At 42.6% G+C, this 20,117-nt stretch overlaps 1 protein-coding gene across 2 annotated transcripts in view; it reads left to right on the top strand.

The window, feature by feature from the left end:
- itpr3 (inositol 1,4,5-trisphosphate receptor, type 3) overlaps positions 1–20,117 on the top strand; it is a 324,911-nt gene that overhangs the window by 276,131 nt on the left and 28,663 nt on the right. For both annotated transcript variants that reach the window (XM_086011397.1, XM_086011396.1), the window contains exons 40-47: positions 4,011–4,203; positions 6,651–6,808; positions 10,167–10,367; positions 12,003–12,113; positions 12,819–12,914; positions 14,214–14,315; positions 16,181–16,264; positions 19,137–19,238. In XM_086011397.1, the coding sequence (XP_085867523.1) occupies positions 4,011–4,203; positions 6,651–6,808; positions 10,167–10,367; positions 12,003–12,113; positions 12,819–12,914; positions 14,214–14,315; positions 16,181–16,264; positions 19,137–19,238 (1,047 nt within the window). The remainder of the gene's footprint in view (positions 1–4,010; positions 4,204–6,650; positions 6,809–10,166; positions 10,368–12,002; positions 12,114–12,818; positions 12,915–14,213; positions 14,316–16,180; positions 16,265–19,136; positions 19,239–20,117) is intronic.

The following is a 20,117-nucleotide window of genomic DNA, read 5'->3' on the forward strand; positions in this document are numbered from 1 at the left end:
CTCTGAGCTGGTGTGTGCCAGGGTCAGATCAAGTGGCACTGTATTTTCAGGCAAGCTGGCCTTATCTCTCAGCATTTTAAATGAAAGAGAAAGACAAGGGTTAGCTTTCCGTGTGAAGGGAGGGCAGAGGGAAATTAGTGGCTGATGGAAAGTGACAGCAGTTTGTCATGCAGAACGTGTAGGCTGAGATTGATTTAAGAATGAAAATAGAGGATACAAGAAACCCTGGGCGACGTCTCCTCAGCGTTATCACTCGCCACGGCCATGACTTACTTCCTGCCCGTGTTGGCCAGCACGTCGTCTTCCAGAGGAGAAAGTGTGTGAAGGTGGGCTCGGCCTCCTCCAGTCACCGCCTCTTGCCTCATGTTGCCTGACCTTCTGCAAGAAAGAGGGAAGTGTGTGAGTAGGAGAAGGAGGTGGAGTGAAGTGTGATACAGTGATTGGAGGAGAGTGAAGGGAAGTGGGAAAGGTGAGTGTTGTCAGTAGTGAGGCTAAAGGTGGTGGAGGGGTGTGGAGAGAATAATTGAGGTGAGAGTTAAGATTCTTACCTTAACAACTCTGGTGACGTCATTGAAATTTTTCTGTCATTGCAGCCATCCATGTCTTGGGAGCTAAGCTCCTGGCATTGACCTCCTCAGCCACCTCTTCCAACTGGTGGTGGAGGTGTTGCTGGAGGGCTTTATGTCCCCTGAAGGGAACAGATCTCTCTCCATCTGCCCACCATGCCCAGGGCCTCCAAAGTGGCATTGTAGAACCTAGGGATCCGTTGAACAGGTCCTGCAGTAATTTCTGTGTTCACAAGCATTCCCTCCTTTTTGCAGCCACCATGCCCCAGAGGTGCTGGCTGCCTTTAAGAAATGCCCGATTTACCACCTGCACCCCCCCTCCCCAAATAGGTTTGCAGCCAATTAGCAGTACCGATAGCGCTGTCCGCCACTTGACCTATGATAATGAGGTCCCAGCACAATTTTCACATGATCCCTGTGCCCAAGTGAACAGGCACATGTATCCCATGCCTCACCCCCTTCGTGACTGTTGTCAGGTGCGATCAAATATCTAGGCCATTGAGTCAAAGTTCAAGTCCTACACTAACATGTTGTAAGATCATTTTCTTCATCACAGGAAACTATTATTTTTGTATTTGATGACCATTTATTGTTCCACTTTTGTGAAAAAGGCCATGGTAAATAGCACAAATGGTTTCATCACAAAAACACTTGATATCTAGTTGTGAGTACAGTTGTGGCCTGAATTCTTCATCCTCCAGGGTGTGTGTGGGTGAACCATGCAACCAGACCTCCCGAAAGAATAACTTTGATTAGTTTCCGTCCCGACATAGTTCTGGAGACCAGAGACTGAAATGGGCTGTGATTTATATACAGGCACTGAAATCCTGAAAAGAAACATGTAATTTTGAGAACACAATGTTCTTGAGTACTGTGCTCGAGAGTGACCGGTGCAGTGACCCTCTTCTGTAATGATGGGCAAATTTGAAATTCTAAAAATACAGCCTATCTATGGGGTCGATTTAAACTTTGGAGCAGGTTTCGGGTGGCGGGGGTGCGAATGGAAAACACACTTGTTGACATTTGTTCATTTTAGGCCTGAGGCATTTTAACTCCCAGGTCTCATTTAAATGCAGCCAGTCCACTTCCCACCTGGAATGGCGTGAAGAGGACAACCGAGTGGCTACCAGCAGGCGGAGATCGGGTGGCCCTTGGCTGCTTACCGGCTTCCAGCTAAGTGGCAGCGAGAGGGTTTCGGGAGGGGATTTCATGGGCAGGGGAGGTTGCCACTTTCCTGACGAAGGGTTTCGACCTGAAACGTTGGGCTAGATTTTCGTGGAGCCGACAGGCGGGGTTTCAGGTGTGTGGGGGGGGGGAAATCCCGAATTTGGATGTCCCGACACCATCCCGCCCAAAACCCCCGCCCCACGTAAGTTTCAGGGGCGGCGGGTACCCGCCCTGCAATGGGACCTGCCGAAACCAGGCGGGAAGGGATTAGTTCCAATTAACTGCCTGTTAACAGGTAGTTAACAGGCAGTTTTTAGCCTAATCCCTATTTTGAGGGGTGTCGTGTGGGTTTCCCGACGGCTCCAAACTGCGCCCGGTTAGAGCAGGCGGGCCGTCGGGTTGAAGGACTTGGAGGGATCGCGATGTCGGTGCTCAGGTGAGTGATGGGTGCGTGAGTGTAAAGGTAAGTGTTTGGTGTGTCTAAAGTGTGTAAAGAACTTTTACTTACCTGAACAGCCTTTCTTCCTGTAGCTGTCGGGAGACCATCACTCAGCCAGAACTTAAAGCTGAATGGCTGCGATCTGTCAAAAGTGACAGCCTTCAGCTTTGAGTGCCGGTGAGAGTTCTAACCTAGTCTGTGCAGAAGGACTCATGTTAGAACTCAAGTGTCAGTGTTTCACAGCTTCAAACAGCTGTGAAACACTGATATTTCATCTGTCAAAAACTCTTGACAGATGAAATTGCAGTCCGTGATGTCACCTGTTGCCGGGTGGCCCTTAATTGGCCTGCTGAGCCCGCTGGGCGGGCTCAACAAGGTCAATCGAGGGAAAATCGTGCAGATTGGCCGGACGTCGAAGTAGGCGGGTCAAAAACCCAAAAGGGGAAGTCCCACCTTCTTCCCGACAGGTTTGGGAAAATCTACCCCGTTGGCTCTATTTCTCTCTCCACGGATGTTGCCTGGCCTGCTTTGTTTCAGCATTTTCTGTTGTTAGTGCCACTTTCCTTATAGTGCCCGGAGCAGCTTCCCCGCTCAGGCTCCCGTTAAAATGCCAGCAGTATCCTTTGACATAATAAGATCCCGCTTTACATCAATTTAGGAAGCTGCTGCCTGCTTTAGGCGGGCACCTCACCCACCTGCAGAACCCTACAGGTTACTATCGGAGACAGTGGGAAAGGGTTGAGTTCTGAGTGGTTAAGTAACCAGCTCGATTTTAACTGCCCATCCGCCTGGTTACCACCAGGCAGGTAAGGTTAAAATCAACCCCTGTTAAAATATATGGAACAAGAAATAGCAAAATACACAGCCGAATAGAAACTTTTTTGTCAAAAACCTGATGAGAACCTCAGAGCCCTGAGATGTCACGGGCCTTTGTTTTACTGTATAAAGTCGCCAGTTGCCACAGGACACTCAAGTCGTGAGGCAATTGCTTACTAAAACTCAAAGTTTCTGTACATTCGAATCTTTGTTATTATCATGATCATAACCATGTTCTTTAATTGCGAGCCTCCCAAGTGTCCTCAACCAATTGTCCTGTCTCTTTCACACTGAAGAATGGTCTGAATATCAAGGCGTCAAAGGAAAAACACTTTTTGTTAAAGCTTACAATAGATTCTTTCCCCCAAGCCATGGCTGAATAATTGACCACAACCAATATGTGTTAAGATAGATGAGATTAATATTCATTTGATTGCATTTCTTTTCTAAATGGTTTTTATTAGAAACAAATATAAGCAACATTAAGAGGCCTTTGAGTGAATGTCAACCAAATCTGAATCTCAGTTCCATTTCAAAATGACAGCTTATCGCTTTAATAACGTATCAAAGAGTTAGTTATTGCTGTCTCGGGTCCTTTTCATAATGTCACTAACTTTTTTTTGCACTGAATTATCCGGTTATATTTTGGGGATTGTTTCATTTTGTTCTCGCTTGTCACTTCTTTTTGTTCCAATCCTTTAATCTTGGAGCATTAATTTGTATCCTAGTTCTTTTAAATGTCAACATTTGCTTTCTTGTTATCAGAATGGTGTTAAATTTTTATAAATTAAATTTCTTGTTGTCTTGAGGTATTTTGTACCAATAGTTGTGGGAGTTTTATCTCCACTTACCAGTCAGTCTGCGTGATAAACATACCTTCACGCATAGCGCTACCGAAGGTGATCTTTAGGTTGAAGGTTATGACCCTTATCATTTGATCTAGTGCGTCATCCTAAAGTATGAGATATTGAGGTACAAGCTTGTTTGCTAATATGTGCGGTTGATTCATATTTTGTCTCTAGAATTCCTTCTACAGTCTTATGACTGGTGACAATAAATCAGAAAAGTTTTTCAAGGTGCTTCATCAACGCATGAAAATTGCTCAGCAAGAAATCAAAGCAACTGTTTCAGTCAACATGAATGATCTGGGAAGCAAAATAACAAAGGATGATGTGCACGAGAAAACAGTTCCCAATCCGGGACCTGCTCACAAAGGTTAGAGGGTTCTCACTGATATTTGGATTGTCTTGTGCGAGCCACCACAAACTGTGAAGCAGAGAAGGAATACTGCTTGAAAATTCATTATGAATACGGATGCCATTTTATGATGATACCACAATTCCTCTTACGAAAGAAATCTGATGCCTCAATATTTGCTATATGCTGTGTTTGGAAACCAGTCAAAAACATATTAAAAGTGCTAAGTGAGTCACAAAATTTCATTTCAAAATGCATTGAAAACTCCTGTGTCAAATGCTGTCTATAGGAAGAAACATTCCAAATGTGTCCACAGTAGCTGCAGTACCAGTTGTACCTGTAGGTTGTGCGTGGGAGTTTCCAATGCAATTAATGACTCTTGCAGTGAATGTTACGTGACTGTTACCATTTATCTAGATGTAATCTTAATCTCATTGAGCAGAACAGGCACAGTAAGTGGCAAAAAAAAAAGATCTGGAGCAAGCAAAGCTACTTAAAGTTTAAATTTGTTTCCCTTGGTGGGATTTAGGAAAAAGCCTTCATGTTTGTAGAATTGTTAGTCAGGTCGTACTGCTTCGTCGCAGTGGAGTCCCATGATGACCCAGCTTGAGGCCCCATCATTCAAAATAGCCTGGGATGGCTTCCTGAAAAACTGCTGGTCTATCTGTTTCCCTGCCGTCGTCCTGAAAGGTCAGAATCCACTGCCAACACAGCTAAGCAGTCCCTGCAGGGATCACCTGTCAAAGTCTCTCAAAAGCCATTCCCTGAGTTTTCCTTAGGATGAGCATGCTGGGTAACAGTTTATCATCCGTATTATTATGCTCCGTGCCTACCACACTGAATGTGCTTTCGTCCCACTGTACTCTGTAAACCCCCACCGCTTTACCAAATGCCATTCTGGGTCCAATGCCGCTAGAGATGATATCTGGGGGTAGATTTTCCCGAACCTGTCGGGAAGAAGGCGGGACTTCCCCTTTCGGGTTTTTGACCCACCTACTTCGACGTCCGGCTAATCCGCGTGATTTTCCCTTGATTGACCTTGTTGAGCCCGCCCAGCGGGCTCAGCAGGCCAATTAAGGGCCACCCGGCAACAGGTGACATCACAGACTGCAATTTCATCTGTCAAGAGTTCTTGAAGCTGTCAAACACTGACACTCTGAGTTCTGACATGAGTCATTCTGCACAGACTCAGTTAGAAATCTCACTGGCACTCAAAGCTGAAGGCTGTCACTTTTGACAGATCGCAGCCGTTCAGCTTTCAGTTCCGGCTGAGTGATGGGCTCCCGACGGCTACAGGAAGAAAGGCTGTTAAGGTAAGTACAGGTAAGTAAAAGTTCTTTACACACTTTAGACACACCAAACACACTTACCTTTACACTCATGCACCCATCACTCACCTTAACACTGACATCGCGACCCCTCCAACTCCTTCAACCCGATGGCCCGCCTGCTCTAACCTGGCGTGGTTTGGAGCCGTTGGGAAACCCACACGAAACCCCTCAAAATAGGGATTAGGCTAAAAACTGCCTGTTAACTACTTGTTAACAGGCAGTTAATTAGCACTAATCCCTTCCCGCCTGGTTTCGGCGGGTCCCAATGCGGGGCGGGTACCCGCCGCCCCTGAAACTTACGTGGGGCGGGGTTTTGGGCGGGATGCTGTCGGGACCCCCAAATTCGGGATTTCCTCCCCCCCCCCCCCCCCCCCCACACGCCTGAAACCCCGCCTGACGGCTCCATGAAAATCTAGCCCCTGGTGTCTTGAGTGCAGATCATAGGCAGGAAACAAGGAAAGTGCTGAGCCCAGATCAGCAGCTCAAGTGCCAAGAGCTTTTCCCAAGAATGGACCTGAATACTGCATTTGATCCTAATTCCCGAAGCGGAACACCATGGGTGATCAACTCGTTTATTACAAAAATGTGTATTTTAACTACAGTCAACTTTAATTTGTGATATTTGGAAAATACGATAAGTGCGTCTTGAGATCTATAATGATTTAAACAAAATATATATGGTAAAATTATAACTTCTTTGAACTATTTTAGTAAATAGTTACCAATGCAGATTGAAGCTAAAGCATAGATTCAGTAAAAACAAGTATCTGTATTCTGAGGAATGACTACATTTTCCAAAATGTTAATTGTTTTTCTTATAGCTAATAAGTCTTTGTAGTTGTCAAAGCGATCTTGATTTAAATTATCATAATAAAGGAAAAATAGGCAGTTCAGTGGAATAGCATCATGAAACCTCCAATGGGTTGCTATCATGCTGTGCAATATTAGTAACAAACACATTAACACCTTCTTCTAAAACTCCTCTGTCTGCTATTTTAATGAAGCCATTCACATCTGTTCTAGTAGCAGATAAAGAATTTCATACAGACATTGAATGTGTTTGATACTAATATTGCACAGCGACAGTGGTTGTGTTTCTATTGAGTTTCAATCATTGCTTGTTTTCCCCTTTAGGAAAGAACGTCCATGTTTTGTTAGCAATTGCTCATAACAAATTAGGAGATGCTGAACACGGGCAAAAGGAAGCTGAAATCAGCCCAGCAGTGACAATAATGAAGCCTATCCTCCGGTTTCTACAACTCCTGTGTGAAAACCACAACAGTAACCTCCAGGTTAGATCACATTAATTGTCTCTTATAAGTCATCTTCATTGATGCTAGAAATGCCAGTGACTTTGATGTCAGGGAGTTGCTGTGTTGGATCTGGATCTCCAGAAGTTCCAAAGGAGCAGTGGACAAGGTATAAGATTAGAAACCACTGTCAGTGATATTAGTGGGCAAATGCTTAACATGATATTGGCCCAGAAATTCGGGTCGGGGGCTTCCCGCGGGTGCAAGCCCCCGACCTACACTTACCTAGCGCGCCGGCAGTTGACCTCTTGGCCTGCGTGGAATTCCTCTCCGAGGCCTGTCCCAGAGGCCGGCGCGCTATGCTGGCGTGTCCCAGGGGCGTAGTTAGTGCGAAGCGTCCCCTGGGATCACGTGAGTAACAGGCAGCCAATCGGAGCAGGGAATGCTCCATTCATAAGTCTTGACAGATAGACCTGTCAAAACGTATAAATGCTGAGGCTGTAAAACTGTACTTTACCTTCAAATAAATTTTTTTTTAAATCACACTTTGTAAATAAACTATAAATGACATTAAATAACTATTTTAAACAAAAATTTAAATTTTTGAAAAAAATAATTTTATAAAAAAACGGGGCTAAAAATAAACTTACCTTGCTTTAAAGTATTTAAAAGTAAAAAACCTGTGGAAAAAATGTTTTAATTTTAAATAATTGACCACTTACCTTTGAAAATGAAGTCCTTACGGCTGCTTTTTACATTTCTAAAATGTACAGACTTACCCGCACGTTAAAACCTGAAAAAAAAAGGAAGTTCAACGCGCACACGCAGACTCCCGTGCGCCGCATTTGACCTCTGAACCCCTTGGTTCAGAGGATCGGAAGTGCCGGTTTCCCGCGCATGCGTAGTGCATGCAAGATTCCGGCACTTCCATTGGGTCCACGCGTGGGTACTCCGTCCGTACTCACGCATTGGGACCCGAATTTCTGGGCCATTGTTCGGTCCACTATTTTAACAGAGGCTTTCACCTGCTCATTTAAATGGGTTAGTACCTTCATTAAAATACCTGATAGAAGAATATCATACACAAGTGACCTTGGAGGGGGTGCAGCGCAGATTCACCAGAATGATACCTAGATAAAAAAAGGTTAATTTAGGAGGAAAGGTTGCGCAGACTAGGGTTGTATTTCCTTGAGTATAGAGGATTAAGGGGTGATCTAATTGAGGTGTTTATTTATTTTTTATTCTTTCATGTGATGTGGCGTCGCTGGCAAGGCCAGCATTTATTGTCCATCCCTAATTGCCCTTGAGAAGGTGGTGGTGAGCCGCCGCCTTGAACCGCTGCAGTCTATATGGTGAAGGTACTCCCATAGTGCTGCTAGGGAGGGAGTTCCAGGATCTTGACCCAGTGACAATGAAGGAACGGCGATATATTTCCAAGTCAGGATGGTGTGTGACTTGGTGGGGAACTTGGAGGTGGTGGTGTTCCCATGCGCCTGCCGCCCTTGTCCTTCTAGGTGGTAGAGGTCACGGGTTTGGGAGGTGCTGCCGAAGAAGCCTTGGCGAGTTGCTGCAGTGCATCTTGTAGATGGTGCACACTGCAGCCACGGTACTCCGGTGGTGGAAGGAGTGAATGTTTAAGGTGGTGGATGGGGTGCCAATCAAGTCATGTCCTGATGATTATAGGAGTTGATAGGGTAGATAGAAAGAAATTATTTCCTCTTGTGAGGTGTCCAGAACAAGGGGGGGAATAACCTTAAAATTAGAGTTAGACTGTTCAGGGGTGATGTCGAGAAGAAACTTCTTCACACAAAGGATCATGGAAACCCGGAACGGGACATGGGGCCTGCTTTCACCCGCGTAAGGGTTAATATTATTGTTAAATTAAAAAGTTAAAAACAAAAAATCATACACATTTAAAATTAGTTTGTAAATTTTGGCCTGGATTAAAATGTTTAAAATTATTTTTCAAAAAATGTAATTTTTATTGTAAATGCTTCATTAAAGGGACTTTTAATTAAATTTGAAAATGGAAACATTTACTTTTATTCCAGTTGTGTAAATTATTTAATTATTTAGGGATTGGGTTCATGTTTATGGGGATCCCGTTCGTAAATGGAATCCCCATAAACATATGAGGAATTCTCCTTTCTGAGAGGAGGACCTGGCCCACATGATCCCAGGGACACTTCTGAACTGCCTGCGTCCCTGCGATCCGTGGACCTTTATGCAGGCATACGCCTGCAGGCCCAGGACCCCAAGTCTCCGAAGCCCGGGAGCCTGAAGGTAGGTGCAGATTTTTTTATCGGATTGGAGGCATATTCCAGCCCATTATTTCCATTCCACACTTCAGGGACCACATAAATGTTTTAATATTACTTCTAGCAAAAGTAGAGTACTGGTTTTTAATCGTGCACGGTTTTTGGTCAGAGCCTGTTTTGCCTCCTTGGACAATGATTTTGACCTAATGACCACGTGTGTTAAAAACGAATGGTTCGTACTTTCCGATCGGAGGCTTCCCGTGTGCGGTGGCCTCCGATCTGGAAAAATCTACGAACTTACCTGAGGGCTCCCGAGGTGCGTATACTTCCTCTCCTGGGCCTCTCCAAACTCGAAATGCGCAGGGCCATGTATCCCAGAGGAGCATGCAGTTCGCAAGTGTCCCTGGGATCACGTGGGCCATGGGGAGCCAATAGGAGAAGGGAATCTCCCATCATACACTTGACAGATAGACCTGTCAAATATATGAATGGAGATCACCCCCAAAACAGAGTAAAACATTAAATAAATAAAAAATAAAAAATCACTTTTTAAAAAATGAGTTGAAATTACAATAAATTAAATAATTTAAATAAAAATTAAATTTTTTGAAAAAAAAATTAGTTTTTAAGGGGCTAAAAATAAACTTACCTTTTCAAAAAGGATTTTAAAATTATAAATGAGTGAAAACATTTTTTTAAAACTTTTTTTTAACTCTTATGCTGGTAAAAGCAGGCCTTCCTCCTGCTTTTACCGGGCGTTAGATTTCTAAGGATTTTCTGTGGGTGGAGGTTCTGCAGAAAGCGAAACTCCCCCCTCAGAGGCCCTTCTCCAGGGCAGGCGTCCGATCTGCCAAGAGCATTCTTGACAGATCGGAAATGCTGGTTTTTAGCGCATACACTTGGCATGCCTGAAACCGGCATTTCCGATGTCCCTACGGGCGTGTACACAGCCCGTACGCATCGGAAAATACGGGCCATTCTCTCGGTACTAATGTTTTGCTTCTGGGCCTTTGTATTTTTAAATAAAGAGGATGTACAAATTGAATCCTCGTCTGCACCTAAACCTTGCATTTCATTCTATTCTCCAAAGTTTTATCAGTAGCACTTTTTTCCTTGATTGATTGTGTACGTTTCCTCAACAGAATTTCCTCCGTTGTCAAAACAACAAGACAAATTACAACTTAGTCTGTCAGACTCTGCAGTTCTTGGATATTATGTGTGGAAGCACCACTGGAGGCTTGGGGCTGCTGGGATTGTACATCAATGAAAATAATGTGTTACTTATTATTCAAACACTGGAGACACTAACAGAGTACTGCCAGGGACCTTGCACTGAAAACCAGGTACACATTATACCCAATATTTTGACGCAGACACGATGGGTCAAATGGCCTCCTTCTGTGCTGTAAATTTCTATGATTCTATGAATATTACTGAACCATGCCCTGTGTAGCATACATGGAGGCCAGTTTCCATTTGGCATATTGGTAGAATGGGACTCTTCCCCCTGGTACAAACTGTAAAATAAAAATCTGCTAGTGCCAACTTCGCTGTTTTCCTTTCTCGCTTAGTGTTACTAGCATGAACTTACCAGGACTCAGCAGACAAGGGATGACATTGGCCTGAAATTTGCGGTCGGAACGACGGCAGACTGACAGCATTCGCCGACATTCCGCCTTTGAAACTGGCCACTACTTTGGGATCAGACGCATGTGGAAATCCTGAAGTTGTGGTCAGTCATTGACGGCTCTGACACAGGCTGCGCTGTGACCCCCACCCCACCCCCCACAGTGCCGGCAATCTGTGTAATCAGCCAAATCAGGGAAACTGGCGCAAACTTCGGCTCTTCCGCAGTAATTATGCTGTGAAATTCCCCACTAAAAGTTAGACCCAAAGGGATTAGGTGTAACTGGGGTTTTGATAGCATTATTGCTGCTAAACAAATGCTAAGGGCCTGGAAAATTAATTTTAATTTTGTGCAGTGTAAAATGTGTCAATTTTAATAAAAATTAACATTTTTAAGGAACTTTTCCAAAAAAAAGTTAATTTTTAAAAAAGTTTGTCCATCTTTATCTCCGGTTTGCCTTTTCCCCCTTTGAGAGCCCCAATCTTTGTTTTTCTCTCTCTAACATTTTTAAAAAGTTAGAATTTTAAGAGCTTACTCACTTCCTTGTTTGCTGTCTGTGAGAATTCTGCCTTTTGATTGGCTGCTTAGACAACTTGTTGACGTCACAGCAGTTCACACAAGGGAATCCCCATTAACTTCCGTTGATTTGAATTGAAGGAAAACCCGAAGTTCTCGCCACAGGGATCGCGAGATCCTTGTGCGAAGCGTACTTCGGGGCCAGCAGGGAACGCCTTCACTTTGCTGCTGATCGCAAATTCTGGGCCAGTGAGTATTAGGGCAGCACATTGGTACAAGAAGACTTCCCTTTTAATTTTGGTACAGCTGGCAAAATCCAGGGTGGAGATTAGTTCAATTTGAATGAGTACTTTTCACTGGTGTAAAAGCTATTTCAGGAAGGTTAGGCATAACAGCCCTTAAAAAAAAACCACATGAAAACAGAAAATGCAAGAAACACTCGGCAGCTCAGGCAGCTGTGGAGCGAGAAACAGAGTTAACGTTTCAGATCGCTGACCTTTCATCAAAACCCAGTAGCCTATTAACAGGTTGTTTTAATCTAATCTTTGTAAAATGGACAATTGCTCAGTCACTGAGTCATTACCTATCGATGATGCAAATTGCAGTCCATAGTGGTTTCCTAGTAGGAGTGACTGATGAAAGGGAGCACAATGCTCGCCTGTGAGTGTTTCTATTAGGTTTATGTGAATTCAAAACTTTTAAAATATAAATTGCATTCTTTTGCTTATATCAGTAGATGCAAAGCACAGCTTTAATAAGGTAACATTCCTGAATGTATTTCCTGCTTACTGCTGCGAGGTATTTCAGCAGACTGTTTTGATTTTTCATTGTCTAGACTTGCATTGTAACTCATGAGTGCAATGGCATTGATATTATCACCGCACTGATCCTGAATGATATCAGCCCACTCTGCAAGTACAGGATGGACCTAGTGCTACAGCTAAAGGTAAGGAGAGGTCTGGGCAAAAACATTGATTGTAGATGCCAACCAATATGTTCAATGTAATCCACAGTATTGTCGATGCACTACAAAAATTATTGGACTGGGTCGAACTTGTGTAACAAGGCAGTGACACAATTGAGGAATTCAGATAAGAACATAAACCAGAAGAGGCATTCATTTCTTCATACCCATCCCATTTTAGAACAGAGATTTTATTTTTATTTCTGGAGATTGTGGATTCTCAAGGACTGGTTCAAATTATATTTAAAGTCATTTGGGAATCATTTTGACTTTAGGTGATGGTGTGAAATGGGCGATATCGCTTGTTATATATCTCTCCCGAAAAATGGGCGAAACACATACCAATTTCTACCCCGTAGAGTATTTGCCAGGACACTTTTTTGCTTATGTGGGATCAGTCATGGTAATGAGGGCTATTGATGGAGACCTTTTAACAGGTTGTCCATGTGCATTTTATGATGTATTGGTGTGTGGAAAGCAGGAAAATAAAAGAGTATAATTCACATTAAAAAATAAAAACCAATGTACATCATAAATTCCATAGGATGTACTTTCTAAATGAATATCAGTTTTCATGAGGTTCAATCCTGAAAAAGTTTTCATTAAAGAATGTTTATCTTTTCTTTTTGACAGTGCCAGTAGTTACATTAAGTACTCATGTATTATCCTTAATATTTTTGTTAATAGGACAATGCCTCAAAGCTTTTACTTGGACTTATGGAGAGTAGGCATGACACTGAGAATGCAGAGAGGATCCTCTTCAATATGAGGCCCCAGGAATTGGTGAGAGTGTTAAACTGTTAATAAAAATATTTTATTTATGTTCAAAAATTTTGAACTCGAGCATATCACTTTGTGATGGTTCACTACTGAGCTGTACCTGAAATGGGTCAGCTGAACATCTAAAATAAAAACAGAAAAGCTGGAAACACTCAGGTGGTCAGGCATTGGGAGAGGAAAGCAGGGTTAATGTTTCTGATGTCTAAGTGTTTCCAGCATTTTCTGTTTTTATTTCTAGCATCTTCACTGTTTTGCTATTTGCCTAGCTGAACAACTATTATACTTATACAAAATTCCACATTTTTAGGATTTACGAGGTGCTTTGCATCTAAAAATGTTGGTGCATTAGTGTTCTTGCCTCCGAGTCAGAATGTCGTGACTTAAGCATATAATCTAGTCTGTCACGCTCAGTGCCACATCTTTTGAACTTAATAATGTAACATTTGCAAAGGAAAATTGGTCATAAACTATGGTAGTATTGGAAAAAGAGAGAGAACTTTTATTTACGTAGCCTTTCACATCCTCAGGACAACCCAAAACACTTAGCACCCAATTAAATACTTTTTAAAATGTAGTCATGGTTATGTAGGCAAACACGGCAGCCAATATTACACGTAACAGCAAACGAGAGAAATGAGCAGTGGTGTTTGGTGTGGGAGGAATGTTGTTCTGGACACTGAACAAACTCTTTTTCATATATTGCCATGAGATCTTTAACATCCACCTGACCAGGCAGGTGGGGGGCAGTTTAATGTCTCATTCAAAAGATGTGGCACTGATTGTGACAGACTAGATTATATGCTTAAGTCACGACATTCTGACTCAGAGGCAAGAACACTAATGCACCAACATTTTTAGATGCAAAGCACCTCGTAAATCCTAAAAATGTGGAATTTTGTATAAGTATAATAGTTTGCCTGATGAAAGAACTCACATAACTCGTGTAATTTGCATCTATTAAATTAGCCTAGTAAAATGAATCCTACTGCTTTTAGAGCACATTTCAAGTACAACAGCATTGATGAACTCTCTAGTCTAATAGTTTAAATTAAAGGTATATTTTTATTGGGATCTGCTTAATGGGGGGTATGGTAGCATAGAATTGCAGTTGACGATGACTTTACCACAAAGAATACAGCATTCGCAGTTTCAATCATTGGTTCGCGCTATCACTTGATGTGGTATTCTTATGACAAAAGGAATGTATGAAAGAGAAAAAAGTGACATATTCTGATGTGACGGGAAGCACACTTCTGTCCTAAGTATTTAATTACTCCCACTTCTTGAATTATGCCCTTTAAGGTTGGCGTTATAAATAAGGCCTACCACCAAGAGGAAGAATGTGAGAATTCAGAAGTTTCCCCAAGAGATGTGGGACACAACATTTATATTTTAGCCTTACAGGTAATGCTGTTTCTATTTGTTTCTTTGAATATTACCTTTAACTCTCCTGTTCTCTTCTCTTCACGTGTCTGTGGCTTTCTCCTGAGCAATATGATCCTCACAGCTGTGATATGGTGTGCTTCAGGGATCAATGGGAGGAGGTCAATCATAGATCACCAGCTGTTTTTAAATGAGGGTCAGACTATTCAAATGGCCAGCGATGAAACTCCTAGGGCTGGATTTTCATTGAGGAGGCAGGTAGGAGACAGGACTACAACTTTTGGGGTTGTAGTCCCGCCTCCATCAAGTTCTAGCCAACCCACACGATTTTGACTTGATTGACCATGTTGAGCCCGCCCAGCGGGCTCAGCAAGCCAATTAAGGACCACCCGGCAACAGGTGACGTCACAAATTGAAATTTCATCTGTCAATACCTTTTGACAGATGAAATATCAGCATTTCACAACTGTTTGAAGCTGTCAAACACTGACAATCTGTACTCCAGGTTAATTCCTTCCTCTCAGGATGATTTAAAGATCTCCCCGGAACAGAAATCAGAGGCTGCAGATTTTGACAGATTGCGGTCATTCTGCTTTCTGTGCCGGTGAGATGAGGGACATCCGAGACCTGAAGGAAGGAAGGCTGTAAAGGTAAGTCAAGATTAATAGAACTTCTATAAACACTTTACACAGACCAAGCACACTTACCTCTGCACTCATGCACCCATCACTCACCTGAACACCAGACATCTCGACCCCTCCAAGCCCTTCATCCCGACGGCCCGCCTCGCTAACTTGGTGTGGTTTGGAGCCGTCGGGAATCCCACATTTCAACAATGAAAATAGGGATTAGGCTAAAAACTGCCTGTTAACAGGCAGTTAATTGGCACTAATCCCCTTCCCGCCTCGGGGAGGCAGGTCCCAGTGTGGGGTGGGAACCCGCCTCCTTTGAAACTGGCATGGAGGCGGGTTGGGGCGGGATGGGGTCGGGACAGTCCCTAGAATCACCACATATGTTCCAAATGAACCGTTATAGAAAAATAGGAGCAGGAGTCGACCCTTCGAGCCTGCTCCGCCATTCAATATGATTATGGCTGATCCTCTATCTCAATACCATATTTCTGCTCTCTCCCCATACCCCTTGATGCCTTTTGTGTCTAAAAATCTATCTATCTCCTTCTTAAATATATTCCGTGACTTGGCCTCCACAGCCTTCTGTGGTAGAGAATTCCACAGGTTCACCACCCTCTGAGTGAAGAAATTTCTCCTCCTCTCAGTCCTAAATGTCCTACCCCTTATCCTGAGACTGTGACCCCTCGTTCTAGACCCCCCAGCCAGGGGAAACATTCTCCCTGCATCCAGTCTGTCTAGCCCTGTCAGAATTTTATACGTTTCAATGAGGTGTTATGTTCATTCATTCAAGTGGCTACAGTATTTGCAGTAGTCTTAAGGTCCTGTGAAATATGTAGTTGCAAAAATGTGGGGCCCCTTAAGAATTAAGGGTTGGTGGGGGGGCGGGGTGGTGTTGGGGAGAAAAGTCATTCCAGATAAAATAGAACATGACCACATTGCTACTGAGTACAGGCAGCAGAACCTCTAAATGATTAGTGTACCTGACACCAGGTAATGCATGAGATGAATATTGTTGGTTAATAGGCCTTTGTTTCATCTGCTGCCTTACCATGTCTGTTTTACTGTGAGATTAGTGTTTGATGACCACAGGACTTTTCCAGCTCTGTCGCACATGGGCAGCTCTGCCGGCTTCTTCCAGCTCTTTTCACTGTTGGCATCAGATGGCATATGTAGTGTGGCAGTGCCACTACCTCATCACAAGTAACGGCATGGGTGAGATCAAAGATTTTCTAAAGCTTGTACTGTCTATTCCAGTTGTCACGTAACAACAAACCACTGCAGCAGTTGCTGAAGCCAGTCAAACGGGTACAAGAGGAGGTGGAAGAAGGTATTTCAATGGTGAGCCAAAAAAACTTTAATGAACAGGAATCATTACACACGGTTGACTAAGTATGTGCCCCAAAGATTTGCATTTCCCATAGTGTTCATTCAGAATTTGGGTTAATCAGCCAAAATGCATTGCCGGCTTAAGAGTTTGCACTTCCTGAGATCAGATGTAGATTGCCCTTTTGTTAAAGCACTATTTTGTGTGCTATATTTTGGCAGATCATGTAGCCTGACATAAGAAAACTACTAGGCACTTGGTCTAAGCGTTAAACAAAGCTTTAATCAACAGTTTTACAACATGGAGGTCTAGTTGTGTCCTTCACCAGTTCCTATTAAGAATGTCCTGCGCAAGCTGGGCCCGTGCCCGAGTATTTATACTCTCCCTGGACAGCGCCACCTGTAGGCCGCTCAGTATTATTTCATAAGTCTTTCTTTCATGAATGACTGATTCATGTCATAGCCCATTTACAATTAGAGGTCCCTAGAATACACTGGGCACGAGGCAGGGGTTTGTGTGTGCGCGTGCATCAGACTACCCATTTAACTTCATAATTAACGACCTATGAACAACATTGGGCCAGAAATTAGGATCGGGTGCTTGCCGCGTGTGCAAGCCCCCGATCTGCACTCACCCTGCGCGCTGACATCTGAAGCCCGGGCCTGCTTGCATTTCCTGTCACAGGCCCGGTTCTGATGTCGGCGCGATGTGCTTACCTGATCCAGCGGCGTAGTTAGTGCGATGTGCCGGCTGGGATCAGGTGAGCACTCTGCAGCCAATCAGGGGAGGGGAAACTCATTCATGAGTTTGATAGTAAAGACTGTCAAACTCATGAAAAGTACGGGCACCCAAAAGACTACTTTAGCTTTAATTAAAATTTTTAAAAACATCCCAATAATTAAATAAACTATAATTAACTTTAAAAAAAAAACTATTTAAAACAATTAATAAAATTTTTGAAATTTTTTTTTTTCACGAATTCGGGTCTAACAATAAACTTACCTTAGTAAAGTCCTTAAAAACAATGAAGCTGTGGAAAAAATGTAATAATTTTAAATATTAGACCACTTACCTTCAAGAATCCACTGCTTACGCCTCCTTTTTTCATTTCCAAAAAGTTCAGTCCCTTGCACACACGCAAACCTGTCTAAACGAAGGAAGTTCAACGCGTGCGCACAGAGTCCTGCGCGCACGCGTTGGACCTCTTAACCCCTTAGTTCGATGGAGAGGAAATGCCGGGTTCCCACGCATGCGCTGTGCATGCTGGAATCCGGCACTTCCAACGGGCCCACGCATGAGTACACCGTCCGTACTCACGCGTTGGGACTGGAATTACTGGCCCATTATATTCTCAGCAATTGCACCTTGCAAAGGTGAATTTTGGGACCTTTGTAATCAGTGGCAGGGATCTTTATTGCCCAGCAGAATGCTTATTATCTTAGTGTAACTGCATAAACAACAACTTGCATTTTTATAGTGCCTTTAACATTGAAAAACATCCCCAAGGCACTTTGCAAAGGCATAATCAGAAATGAATGGATGCTGTGCCAAAGAAGGTCAAAGAGATAGGTTTTAAGGAGGGTCTCAAAGGAGATGGAGAGGTGGAGGAGTCTAGGGAATGCCAGAGCACAATATGTCATCCGAAATCCAGTGCCGCTAGCAGAATGATGTCTCCTTAGCACTGCACCTGCATGCCAGTCTTGGGCAGGAGCTCAAATTCCCCAGGTGGGTGAAAAAGTGAGAGTAACTCAAATAATTGTACAAAATGTTCAAAGATTGATCTCTTTATAATCTAACTTTTTCAAATTTTGGTCTTGCATAGCAATCTCGGGTATTTCTTTGCATGTAATGTGCACTATAGAAATATAAGTTGTGTTGCTGATTATGAACAACAATGCCAGGTTTTGATATTGAAGCCTCAAATTGTTCCAAGTGAGTCCAAAGCTATCATAGCCATAAAATTCTGATGATAATTGGGTATTTTATTGATATGGAACATTATAAAGCTTAAAACGCAAAGTATTCCACGGCTTATATTGCCAAGATAACGTGTCCCCTGATTTTTCATGTGTTCTGTTGTACTGAGTGGGGCCATAAATTGAACAGGAAGTTACTCGACCTGCACCAACCTATGACGGCATCCATGAAGCATTGAAATGAAATTGGGGAAATGGCGTTCATTTAAGAAGCAGCCCATTCATTATCATAACTTGGAAGTCTACTCTTGGTAGTTTAGCTAACCATTTAACTTAATGAATGCCTTTGTTAGCCAAAGATATATAGTAATTAAGTAAATCCTGACTGCAGAATTGCTGGGTTTCTGTGGCAGTAAATTAACTCAAAGTAAATTGCCATCGAAACCAACTGAGGCAGTAATATGATTCTGAGATACAAAATAACTTTCTATTTTGTAGAATTCCTCTTCCGAGGATAGCAGGAATAGAAATGTAGCTCCCAATTTTGTTGCAAGTGTTTCTCAGTTGTCTGTGTTTTGGTTACGTAACATACAATAAACGCCTTGGCACGTTTTCCTACGTTAAAGATGTTATGTAAATTTAAGTTGTTGTTACCGAATGTTATCAGCCTATCAGGTGTCAGTCATCATCACACACTGGCATCTTGGTTTAAAAAAGCTTCTCTTGTGTAAAAGTTTTCATTTCATTTAATTCAGCTTGTAGGGTGTATAATTTAATTTGAGATGAGGTACACATAACCAGTTTTTACAGAAGCCCTAATCTAAAAATTACTTTAAAAAGACAAGTGAAGCAACACGTACACAGAAAGACAGGACTAAAAATACTCAGATTTTGCTTCAGGATGTTGAATAAGCAGCAATAAATCCTCTGACTGACTGGTGATTTAACGCCTTTTTCTACATTTTTCCAGCTTATGCTGAACAACATGCAAATGCTGAAAACAGGTCATCAGGAGCAACAAGAAGAGGAAGACCCTTTGACCTACTATTCGAACCAAACGGCACAGATAGAGGTAACATCTTAACAAATGTGTCTTCGGTTTGTGGGCCTGGCGATGTGCTATTTGCAGTTGAGCAGTGCCACCAAGACCAATAAGCACCTTATTGCTGGCACAAGACTCTGAACAAGGTCCAAAAAGTTGCCTTTTTATAGCAGTAGGCACCATATAAAGTGCAAATTATAGCAAAGACTGTTTTACAACTGGGTGTCTTATATGGTTGCCTGTTCATGAAGGAGCACTAAACAACCTGAATCATTGCAGAGGCTGTGGTCGGCAGTGTACGGAACTGCTGTACTTCATTAATGCTCTGTGGTTCGCCATATCATTTCAACGTCAAAAATAAATGAATGTTCATCACAAAACATTTTTCAGTTTATTCAAATAAAAGCCAATGTAACAAAATGGTTTGCAGTTTCTCATAGCCTCATAGAAAACAAAATCCCCAACACCCATCTGAATCCCTAGGCATGTTTCCTACATTACAGCAGTGACTACACTTCAAAAAGTATTTCATTGGCTGTAAAGTGCTTTGGGGCATCCAGTGGTCAGGAAAGGCGCTATATAAATGCAGTTAATTCTTTCCTTTTCCTTCTCTTTTTTTTCTTTTTCTTTCTTTCCTCTCTAATTTAATTCATGTTTAAAAGAACGTTACAATATATTTTATTCTATGGCAAGCGGTTCCTTGTCGTTTAATCTATTTAAGATCATCTATCCCAGTATGAAACCCACTGGGATGTTGATTGTAATTAGTTGTTTATAATATTTCAGCTTCTACCTAGGTTAAAATCAGTTACGAAACAACAGTGGAAGTTTAAAAACTCGCACAGTAGGGGTTTGGCCAGCTCAACATCTTGGAGTATGAGCATTTATCATACATTAATGCCACTTTCA

This window comes from Somniosus microcephalus, chromosome 18 (genome assembly GCF_052327205.1).
Source record: "Somniosus microcephalus isolate GS21.2 chromosome 18, FLI_Smic_1.0, whole genome shotgun sequence".
Taxonomy (NCBI): domain Eukaryota; kingdom Metazoa; phylum Chordata; class Chondrichthyes; order Squaliformes; family Somniosidae; genus Somniosus; species Somniosus microcephalus.